Source organism: Orbicella faveolata, unplaced genomic scaffold (assembly GCF_042242905.1).
Source record: "Orbicella faveolata isolate gen_17 unplaced genomic scaffold, um_ofav_v1 contig_1, whole genome shotgun sequence".
In the NCBI taxonomy this organism is placed as follows: domain Eukaryota; kingdom Metazoa; phylum Cnidaria; class Anthozoa; order Scleractinia; family Merulinidae; genus Orbicella; species Orbicella faveolata.
The window spans coordinates 36721047-36733195 of record NW_028301536.1 but is presented as its reverse complement, the minus strand read 5'-3'; the positions used below and the strand labels follow the sequence as shown (position 1 = coordinate 36733195).

Sequence of the window (12149 nt, the reverse complement as noted above, 5' to 3'; positions counted from 1 at the left end):
CAGATGATACGAACTAAATTGAAATTTGAGTCGATCCAAACTCAAAGCTCGGCCGTTGGGTCAAACATCGAACTTAATTAGAACTTAGATCGACTAAACTCAGTCGGAAGAACTTATCATTAGTTATGTAAAGCGCTACGTTTGACCTGGGCCACAGGGTTTTGTCACTTGGGACAAGTGCTGCAAAAATCACTTCCACCTTGATTGTTCATCCAGACAGCACCTTTACACCTTATTGTTATTGTTATTAAAAGGGGGTTAAAATAGGAAAGAGTAGCTCCAATGACATTAAAGCTGTAATGTTTTTCTAGTCTTGTTTAATATTAAGTTCTGTCAATTGATTAGCCTATATTTCCATTACCACTTTACAATTATCATGATAGTTAATAGGCTTTCATACCCAGTTAAGCACTGATTTTACATCTTTTTTTAAAGCGAAAGTTCTAAAAAGCTTTAAAAGTTCTAGAAAAGAAAAAAAACGCTTAAAAAGTCGCTCAAAATCTCTTAAAAATAAAGTCTTTGGTTATGAAATGACTTCAAAGTAAGCACGAATTTGCCTCGCCTAGAGGGGTGATGTGGGTCTTAGGGGTGACGGTGGGGAAATATTACATGTGCGCGCCAGTGGAATGAGCGGCAATTTATATCTCACATCCATGCCCGTGATTGTCTGAGGGATAGGGAATCTGTTTGCTTGTTTGTCTCGTAGAGCACATCATGGACTACCATAAAAGCTTACTCACTGAAAGGTCCACTCGCCCAAATCTTCTAGTCTTCTTCGGTTACTTTAAACTTTAAGGGAATTCCTTTTGATAAAAGGTACACTATTATAACGAGCACTATTTCCTTCTAGCGTAGTTTCTTCCTGCAGTCCCCCATAACGCATCAGTGCTTCTGACTTACCTTTCTCTTAATCGAACCCCAGTCAATCATGCATTGCAGCACCCTAGAACTTAAAGACCTTCATCTTAAAATAGAATCTTCAGAAATTTTATCAAGCAGCAGACGAACACCGGGAGGAATGAACTTTATAAAATAATGCTTTGGAGAACAAGAATGAACACAAATGTCTCGCCGTTTATCTTAGAAAAATACTTTTCATGCCTGCCTTCCTGAGATGCTTGAATAAATTGGTACGCATTTAATTCTGTAAAATACTAATTGAACCAATTTCACTGGGATGATATAGATTCTTATTTCAATCTACGATGCAACATTGCAATTTTGATAAAAATGGGAGTTATAACTGAACACTGATTATTATGCTTGAACTGTCAGCCTTCAATTCATTAAGGGTCTTGGATTCTCCTTCATTCAGCGATGTTATCTGGCCATTTATTATAATGTGGCTTAGCATATTTCTGAACTTTAGGAAGTTCTGTTGAAGAGCCAAAAGCTTGTGCTTTTATATTTTTAGCCAGAAAGCATATTTCTATTTTACTTTTAGGACGTCTGAAGTAATCCTAGATGAAAATTCTTTATAATATAATGCTGGTATAATGATTGCTGTCAAAATAGCTCAAACTGTCCTATTCTACACGAAAATCTATCAGAAAATTAACCAAACATTCTTGAACGAGCGTCGCGCCCATGCTTCGTCCCAATCTCCTCTATTCTAAAACCTCTCGCCTCCTAATCCCTGCCTGATTTCGAGAGAAAAACAGAGTTCCATCAGTCAAGAGTAAAACAAGAATGCAAAATCAGTCCGATATAATTTAATTTGTAGCATTGTGAAGCCAGCGAAGCTACTTGCATAGTGAAGCTAAAAAAAGTCAGATTTGAAAGTGAAATTTTACATTGTGGCATAGGCTTTAACCCCAGAATCCTGAAGCCAGAGAAACTATCGTCCCAAATGCTTTGGAAATTTTCCACCTTCTGCGAATGCGAAGCTACACCGACCTCTTCAAGGCCGTCGTACGAAACTCGCCATTCATGTTTTGTTTACAAAATATTTAAGATCACCTGGGGTGTTTAATGAAATACCTGAGGAGATTGATAAACAAAGCTATCTTTATGAGCCAGGGGAACATCGATTTAAAGAAGCTCATTCTACAAAATGAGATATACAACAAGACGGTTAAACGTCATTCAGTCACGGCTGTATGTCATGCCCATATATGTTTCCTATTTAGCATAAAATTCGTGCCTTGATCATGAGGTTTATTTTAGAGATCAATGAATCATTGAATAGACACACTGGTACATGCATTTTCTGTTCTTAGCTTTAGAATAGAAACAATTTCCATAAATGGTGTCCAAGCAGGAAATGTTTTTAGACAAACTAGTAGTCATTGGAGTGAGATAAGATTTAATCAGAACAACAGACGAAAAGAAGCCTTAGTGTTCTCCTTCAAAAGGTAAGTTGCTTGGGCTTTTTTTCGTTGAACGTTTGCTTTGTAACCGTCCAACGGCTATAATATCTTTCTGATCTTAGCTTATTACATATAAATGTTAGTTTTAATATGTTCTACGAGTGATTTTGCAGTTAGTTTATTGTCAGCTTCCTTGTTGAAAGGGTGAAGAAGCGCCACTAAATTAAGGCACAACTGTATAACACCGAGGTGTTCTTAAAATTACCCAACGTTAACCTACTTTTTTTTTACTATTTAAATTTGTGGTACAAAATACGGTAACCGATTTGTTCAAGTTGTTTAGCTGACAACCTTTCGAGAGGAAACTTAACGACAACGACTAGAAATTTAGGAATACATAGGTGATAAACCTAAGTTTACATCGATGATTACCACGGACCATAGATCATGCACCTTTTATTAACGTTAATTTTCCAGTATGGAAACGTCACACAAGGTTATATTGTGTCGTTTATATAGGCTCGAATGCAATGCTAACTGAGACAGAGTAAGGAGAGTCATAGGATGATCTTCTTTTAATTTCAGTTGTCGACTAATTTAACTGTTGCTGTCTACACGTTATCTAGGACATTTTGGACTACAAACATGAAGCATCCGCTGACATGCCTTTTAGCGATCACTGCAGTTTCCCTTTTCATAGGTAAGTCGTTTTTTCAGTCTGGTAAATATTAAAATATCTTTAATTACTGGAACCTTTATATAAGTAGCCAAATCTAACGAAGTGATTTTACCATTCATTTATAGGATCAGACTTCGCCAACGGTACGTACAAGTCTAAACTCGTAAATTGCTGAATTGATAAAACACTTACATTTTTGGTGATCAGCGTTGTCGCCAACGTTTCAGAGAGACGATGTCACACAAGACTCTTTTAATTAGTTTGATTGGAGGCGATAATGGACATACGAACAATTTTGGTTTGTTTTTATACCAGTATGTTCACTATACAAACCATTTACTCTCGGAAAACACTGACACGTTTTTTTAAATTTTTTTTATGTACATTTTAGGTCAATACTCCAAAGTAGGTAAGATCAATCATTTCTAACAATATAATTTTTGGAACTTGTTTTAGTTCATGCGATTGTTAACTGTTTGGTTTCGAACCAAATGTTTTTCTTTTAATAAAGAACTACTTGTCATAATATCCGCGCGGTATTCCATGGCCGCGGAAGCCTGGACTGGATCTGTACACACATAAATAGATCAAAGGAGAAATATCATGGCGATTATATTTTTGCTTCATTATTGGTCACAGATGGACTATAATTATGACAGAATGCCTTCGCTCGTACACCAAACGTTTCTACGAAACAAGATGATATTAAGTAAATTGACGGAGTACAAATTGTAACTGGTTTAATTGATTTGCCAAGATACGAGGACAAAATTTGAAAACGACTGTCAGACTTTTTTGTCACAACATTAATTGTGTTAGCATCACCTATTGTCCCACTCTTTTAAAGCTTCAGTGTACTTATATGTTATTTTTTCTTTCAAACTACGGTCATGTCTAGTTCCGTTTACCACCCAGGCTAAGAATGAGTACCAGCAAATCGTTAGGGTAACCTGGCAACGTTGAAGTATAGTGTATATATAATGGCATAGCTATTACATTTTAATGCTTTCCCACTTGTCATTTTAGCCATTCCGGGATATAAAATCAAGATAGTAGGCTGTTTTAAGGAAAATACCAAGGCGCCGTACATCCCCGAGCGACTCTTCAGCGATGCCACTGGATTCAACTCAAAAACAAAGATCGATTTTAAGAACTTTGGCCGATACATTCTGGGTGCCGTCCAGAGATGTGGATCTGCTGCTCTGAAAAAAAAATACGAATTCTTTGCATTGAGAAAAGTAGGTGAGTGTAAGGCCTTTAATTGCCAAAAGTGGTCGTCAACTTTTATCTGTAAATCTAGAAGAAATGGGATATCAATAATAAAGAAAATCATCAACTGTAGGTTTTGCAACTCCTCCCCCCACTCCCCCCTTCTCAGCACTAACATGATAAAACGGTTTACAGAAAAGCAACAAGGCTATCAGAACTCCAAGTAAATAACGTAAATGGCGCCAAACACGGGGAACAGGCGGGTCCAAGACGCGAATACATGACTTTAAATTTGGTTAGTCGAATACGTGGCGCGAACACTTTTTTACATCAATCATGGTAGTAAAGCAAGCACCAAAGCATTCCAAAATATTTTTGACTCTCAATTGGAAACTCCTTATAGAGATAAAGAATTGCCGTTATAATGTATCGTACAGCTCTATTCAGTTTAACATAAGAAATCATTTATTTTTCCCTCTTAGGCGATTGCCATTCTGGTAAAGTGTCAGCCACGTATGCGAAAAGTGGTACTTCGAAAGCTTGCAAAAACTCTGACGGCCTTAAGTGCGCCAAGAATCAAGACTGCGTCGGTAATGTAGGCGGTACTGCTAATTTCGTCTACAAATTGGAAAGTGAGTATACGTTAAAATGCTTGAATCCCCTAAAACTACCTAGCATGTTCCTCGGCATGTTAGTATGTTAGCTGTGAATTAAATTTAGTGCGACAAGCAAAGTTCTACAAGAAGCATTATATCGATTAAGGTCCCATCCACACTGTGCCAGGGGAATTTGAAAACGGAGGTTCCACTTTGAAAACGCATCAAATTTTTTCTGTCCACTCTACATCGGAGGAATTTATAAACGCAATAGTAACCGGCCATTTTGGATTTGTGTTTGAGGAAAACTAGGCCAGGGAAATTACGTGATTATTGTGACGCCAACGTTTTCGAAATGCTCCGTTTTCAAAATGTTTTCCGTACACGCGAAAACGAAAAGCTGTTTTTTTTTTTTTTTTTCAAATTCCTTCATTTTCATGGATATGTTTTAAGACAATCCTAGACTGCCATTATTCCAGACATTCGACAGCAAATTTCATCAAAATGGCAACAAAGGTGAAGGAAATTAAATAAGGTGCCGCTGGGTCAAGCATTGTCCTTGACCATCTCAGGATAAACTTTTAGCCTTACTGTCTTTTTGAAAGTTTTTGTCCTATTTGTTCGATAGTATTTCAAACACTCCTAGCCAAATATTCCTTTTCTAAAAAAGATCTTAACAGTGTTAAGGACAATTTCAGGTCTTCCTACCACTCCGACTACCAAACCAACAACAAAGGCGACTACAAAACCGGGTGGAGGATCGACAAGTGCCACCACACCTGTTGGCGGGAAACCAACGACTGGAACTGCTGCCACACTGAACGCTTTGACTTGTGAGTAATAAATATGGGTTATTGGCCAAGCTTGCTCAGTCAAGATAGCTGGATATACAATACTTAATTCACTAATTTTACAATAATAATATCAAACACGCTACTTAAAATATTATTATTTACGATAGGAACATATGAAAGACCATATACATAAACTACGGAGAAAGATATGAAGACATGAATAATCACAGCACTTATGCTACCAATGGATTTCATGACCCATGACCTCCGGTATCGCAGAGTGCATGGGTTCGAATTCTTTTTCAAGCTTTATTTTCACAACTGATTCGGCTGTAGACACGTGGGAGTCGCAGTGACTTACGCTCCGGATTTGATTCTTGGTCGGGGTCAATGCATTGTGTTCTTAGCTATAAAAGATACTTTACTCTCACAGTGTCCCTCTCCAGCCCGGTTGAACCAGCGAATTCAGTGCCAGGGGAAGTGTGGGAGGCGGGGGGGGGGGGTAGCCCCGTGACTGACTAAAATCTCATCCAGGGGGGATAGAAGTTCTCCTCAGGGTATGGAAACCGGCATTAACTCTGGCGGTATAGACCAGTTGGCTCGACGCAGACCTTAAGTTGTGTACATAACGGCGATGGTCCCTCATGTCCTTACAAATTAGCTTTCTGAAATAACATAGGACACATCTAGAAGTGAATATACCAAAGATCATATATTTGAAGACATGATTTATCAAGCCAACTGGGAGCTGGTCATGTTGTGAGTTCGTAATATACCCGTAGGTGGTAAACAATACAAGTATGTGAGCACTTAGCCGTTGATAAGGCCTCTCACATTTTCAAACATCTTCAGAATTCTGAACGTTGTCGCTCATTGTGTTCAACAGACTGCTTTCATATTTTAGATCACGCCACTACCAGCTTTCAACTCAAGATAAAGGAGGCTATCCATATTCAAAAAGAACTACCTTGCCTCAATTAGCAATTACACCATGTAAATCTAAAATTATCCTTTTAATTTACGCCTTTTCACGTTCTTTTGTTACTATTTGTCTTAATTAGCATTTTTGTATACTTATTATTCAACTTGCTTTGTAATCATCCAACTGAAGATGACAGAAGTTCCGTCGAAACATGTCTTGTAAACTTAAAAAATTGGTCGTTTTCCTTAAAATCTTTACAAGTGAATATATATTTCAAGAAATACTTGAAAAGGTATGGAAAAACATCACAATTGGTATATCTTTTCTTCCTTTTTTTAATTTCTCAATTTAAAGAGAAGAATTTGGACACCAAAATTATGTAATTTTATTATAGGTAACCAGGCTCATTTAATAGAAAACTAGCATTCATTCCTCTGGTGAGCTTAGCAAGAAGGAAATCTCTGGTTCTTGTATATGTTCACGCGCTCTTGTGCGCGCGCCTATGACGCGAAAAACGAGGAATCACCTTGAATACTAAAGGTGACCCTGCGACGAGCTACCATTCAGGGGTAGTATAAATAATATTTAGTCCCTTAATGGTGCAGAACTCGGGATAAACTCCTTCACCTCTGTGTGAAACTTACACTCGATATGTAGACCTTTTTTAAGGTTGTACATTGTTTAATACGAGTAAGGAATTCTTATTATCATTTTGACCATGATATTGTTATCAGGTCAGAATTACCTGGTCGCCATAAAATTTTCTCCCGGTGCTAGTACAAGTAAACCAGCTATTCCCACCCCGTCCAAAAAACCTACCGCAGCCGGAAAGCCAACAGCTCCCACAGTGGCAACACCGACAACACCCGCTACAACTAGCGGGCAATCAGCTATAGAGGCAAAAGTAAGTAAAAGCATCTAATTAATGTGCAAATAAAGAGTAGGGCTATTAACTTGCCTTATTAATTTATTACTGCAACTTCTCTTTTCAACACAAGCAAAAATATGTTAGAGCAGCTTTAGAAATTTTACAATCATTTTACAACTCTGCGAAATATAACCGAGCCTCTGTATGAGTGCGAGGTTTGCATTGACCTTTTGATGATAGAGATTGGAAGCTAATTAGAATGATAACGTTACTTTTGAAAAATAGCAAGGTTTGTATAATGACAAAGTCAACTCAAGCCTCTCTTATGTTCTAAGGCCTGACCATTCAAGCACGGAACAGTAAAATGGGCTATTGTAAGAGTTGCACTCAAAAGACAAAGCTGGTAGACTTTCAAACCAGTGTCTCGATAAACAAACGGCGAAATATATTTTACAAATTTTCGCACCAACCATTTTGTCATCTTCTCTTGTGTTTAGGTGATCACTAAGTAAAAGAGGCATGATTTTAAAATAGTTGTTGTTTTATACGCGAGTCGGAGTTCAAATTTAAAGAATTTTTGAAATCCAAGTAAACACTTCTTCATGCCAACCAACTATGCAATCAATCAGGTTGCTTAATTCTTTGTCGCGTTTTACTAACCGTAAATCTACGAGTTACTTTTTATTAATTCTTTCTTCAGGTCAAGAACATTTATAAGGGATATACTTGTCTGACATGCTTGAGGACTATTAATGCCAGGTATGCTTGAAAGTAACTCTGTTGTTGAAATTAAGTCTTGAATTTTTTTAATCACAGTTCTAGTGTCTATTTTCTTCTCTCCTACTTTGCTTTGCAGCTCTTCTACAGTGTTCCTGATGCTGCAATTCACATGCCAGGGACAACATTTGAAGAAACTCGTCGCTGGAATTGGGGCCAGCAATATTATTAAAGCGGGTGAGTTCGGGGTCGATATTCTTACGGCAAAAGAGTTAATTTAAAGGAGTGGGGAGAGTCAAAAAATTTCCTCTGCTATAAAATGTCTTTGTCGCTATGCCCCACAATAGAGACCTTTTTAATTGCAACAAACAAAAGAAGGTATCACGAGGGAGATTTCATGGCGATTTGAAACATTTCACAAACTGAAAAAAATTGTATGGAAAAAAAGAAGCATTGTGGAGTTCTTCTCTTTATGAAACTTCTCAGTTCTCTCCTATAGTAGTTGGAGAAAGTGATATAATATGTTTATCATCTGTACACCTCACACGCTATGTATTTCTCGAAGATGATTCTTTCATCTCCGATTTCCGTTTCTGGCCGAGCGAAAGCATCATTAAGAGACAACATTATCGCCCTTAGTACACCTCATCTGTCTGTCAGTTGTTCAACGCAGGAAGACTACATGTAGCATGGCTGAATGATTAGACAGCCCTTGTCGATGAATGGAAATTCTTGGATTTATTATTTATTTTGCTTGAAAACTACACAAGGGTTTGGATCAGGGTGCTGTCGTCTCAATTAAAAGTTACATTTTCGGCGGTTTTTCAGCTTTCAGTAAATAATGCAGACTTAAATTTTTTACCAACTCCCAGCTCTCAGGTAAACCTATCTAAACTCTCTTGTAACTGGCACTGAGAAATATTTTTGATTAATTTTTATTATCATGCCTTTTTCAGAATGCTACCCACCAACTTGTGCTCCTTCCACCTACCCCTGCACCTCTCCTTGTGGAGTAGCTACATGCCCCATGTCACCAACTCTCCCCTATCCATCAGTTTGCCCAGCGACCGTACCAGCTCCAGCTCCCGCTCCGATCCCACCTCCACAGTGTCCGATGTCCTGCCCGTCAATGTGCGCTCCTGCGTGTAATTCATTCTGCTGTCGGTCCATGATACGCCACAAAAGCATAACGGGACAGTCAGCCAAGAAATCTGCTACGAAACAAACTGGCGATTTTGAGGACGACGAGGAGGAGGATGAAGAAGACGAAGATGATGAAGATGACGACATGGATATTGACGAGAACAACTAAAGTTTGGCAAGTCGTTTCACTGATAGACGTTACCGAACTGAAGTGCCCTAAATAGAGATTTAACCAATGTTAAGTAACGAAAGATAAGCCTTTGCATATTTGACATTATGTTCTCAAATAAATTAACGATGCGGTAATTCATTAGGTTTACCACTGAATTTAAACCGTTTTGAAATTGTTATCTGCAAACTGCACAAGATGAAAATTTACTGAATCATGTTATATTAAATTGTTATGTTAAATTTCTAATGCTGTTACGTCTTTAGTTAACATTTTAAGCCCAGCTTGTAGTCAGTTTACCATTTTTATTGCTAATTAATGTCACGAAGGGCGGTGGAAATTTAAAACTCAGGCACGAATTATTGATGACCTGAGAGTTTTAGGCCAGTTTCTTGCTTGGTCTAAGGCAATTTCGATATATTAAAATTCAGCCTAAAGCAACAGACCACAGCACGAGGCTCCGGGGAATAAACCCCACAAACTCTGTTGTTATTCCCCAGAGCCTCGTACGGAAGTCTATTGTTTTTGGCTGAATTTCAATATATCGAAATTGGTCTCTTGCTTAGAGGCCACACCATAACCACGGCCTTTGGAATTATATCGCATCCCCATGCGCTTTTCTGGCCCTTGACCCCATTTTCGCGTCAGACATCTTATGTCAAAACTGATGCCTAAGTGCGACCCAGCGCTTTTGGTTAGTTTAACCAGGAGTTGTACATATTTACATCCTCAATAGGAAAAAAGATGGCGACTCTACATTTTACCACATCCCATACACAACTCAGAAAGTACAAGGAGAGTCATATTTTTGCAATATTTGTTCCTGTGCTAACGAAATTGTGTATGCTAGGTCTGTAGGTTTAAGATCTTTTCTATACGTATTTATTAGCGTTGTTAAAGTTGTCGTCCGCTAAGAATTATGCATAAATGTACCAGTCGCCACCATTTTTCTACGGAGAATTACTCAAGATTGACACTGAACATTTTCGAGAATGATAATGCCTGTTCTCTTCATTTTTAGCTAGGAAAACTGGTCAAATCTAGGATTTTTTCTCGACTGTTCTTTATTAGCCATTAAACAAAAAGAGACTTGGTTCTTTGATTAAAGGGTAGAGATAAAAAGTAAAGTAATTATTGACGGGTAGTTTATTATATTAGTTAATCAAAACTGGTTAGGGCAAAAATAAGCTGTTATGACGAGAGCCAAAGTTTTCTTACCGTTAGCATGGAAAACTTCTTCCTGGGTTCAGATGAATCAAATAGAATAATGAAAGTTCCCACAGGAACAAGAAAAAAACTGGACAGAATCAGTTAGAACCGAAATTATAATTTTAGCCTGGAATTGTTCCTTCGTTCAGTTCGTTTTCTTGATGACAAAGTTTACCAGTCGCAGTCCTCTTCTAAACGTCCATATAAGTACAATGAGTAGAAAGGGTTCGTTCCAGCAGCTTTCGAGATGCACAAAGAAACAACCCTGGTTTCCATATTGTTACTTTAGTTATCGTTAGATAAGGGTAATGGTTGCAATAAGATTGTGGATGAGAACATCATTTCGGAGAAGGCTTGGACGAATTGGATTATGATTATAAGGTACAAGAATATTAAACTATATGTGTATGATAACGTACATGTATTTCATCAAAGTAAAAGAGGTTTATGTTCGTCATGATTCAAGTTGTCCATACTTCATTTGCCAACTCGCCCGATTGCTGTATGAGAAACCTAGTAGAAGCTGTAACTCATAGAACCCCATTGCCATTTTGTTTGACAGAATTACTATAAAAATGCATGCATTTCAGGCGTCACAGTATTCCCTATTTTCAATCGAGGCAGCACTGAGCTGAAATTGAATTTTGGCTGAAATTTTGCCGCTGTATTTACATTGAAACTTACATTTATAATAATATACACTTGAAAAAAATTACTCTATTCTGATTGTTTAAAAATGAGTGCAGTTTTCATGTAACACCAGTGCGAACTGCAACAAAGATATCCGAAGTTAGTACAAAGACACCAGAAGACTGCCGACGGTCACCCGAGGTATTTCGAAAGTGGTGGAAGTTCACCCGAGATAGAGATAGAAAGAAGAGAGATTTAGCCGTTTTACGAGACTACAAATTGCACTCACCCTACGGGCTCGTACAATTTTGTAAGCCTTTGAAAAATTTACTGTTCATCTCGATGATTTGAGCGACATCTGAAAATTTCACCTGTTTGATTGTCTGGCCAGAACATGTCTACGTTGCCAGTTACAAACTTTACAATGATTGGATGCTTGCGCCAATATGTAAATAGTTCACCCTTGAAGCAAAAAACAATACCGTCTCGTAAAGTTTCTGAGGAAACGAAACAAGACTGAAAATTATTTTTTTCTCGAGCATCTGAGCTGGCCGCAATCCTAAATCCTCCAATTTGATTGGCTAATCATACGCATGTGACCGGTCCAGCTTTTTACGATACGGCCCACGGGCCGGATTTTTTTCCCGCTGCCTGAATTTCGCTCCTAAAAGTTAGCGGTAATCGTCAAGCTTTTGCCTTGTTTACACATCCATTGACGATTAGTCAACGCAAGTTTATCTGTTCACTTTAAAATGGCAAGGAAAGTCACTGTAAGTAAATTCAATTGAGTGTTTTGAAGTTGTGAGAGTTTGCTTAACTGTTTGTAGCTTGGCCCTGTAATGGCTTGTCATCCTGTGTTTCTCTCGCCGTAAAATTTGAGTCAATTTCAGTCGACTTTACCTCT

At 38.0% G+C, this 12149-nt stretch overlaps 1 protein-coding gene across 1 annotated transcript; it reads left to right on the top strand.

The window, feature by feature from the left end:
* The first annotated feature begins 2277 nt into the window (after nt 1–2277).
* Nucleotides 2278–11075, top strand: LOC110044936 (uncharacterized). Its single transcript, XM_020750512.2, has 11 exons — nt 2278–2354; nt 2936–3009; nt 3114–3131; nt 3380–3397; nt 4015–4230; nt 4680–4829; nt 5492–5626; nt 7244–7413; nt 8078–8136; nt 8234–8331; nt 9051–11075. The coding sequence occupies exons 2-11, from the start codon at nt 2955–2957 to the stop codon at nt 9404–9406; spliced, it is 1275 nt and encodes a 424-aa protein (XP_020606171.2). The 5' UTR covers nt 2278–2354; nt 2936–2954; the 3' UTR covers nt 9407–11075.
* The last annotated feature ends 1074 nt before the right edge of the window (nt 11076–12149 follow it).

Coding starts and splice junctions, on each gene's coding strand:
- LOC110044936 (XM_020750512.2), top strand. CDS start 2,955: ATGAAGCATCCGCTGACATGCCTTTTAGCGATCACTGCAGTTTCCCTT. Junction 4,231..4,679: donor CTTTGCATTGAGAAAAGTAG/GTGAGTGTAAGG, acceptor TTTCCCTCTTAG/GCGATTGCCATTCTGGTAAA. Junction 5,627..7,243: donor CACACTGAACGCTTTGACTT/GTGAGTAATAAA, acceptor TATTGTTATCAG/GTCAGAATTACCTGGTCGCC.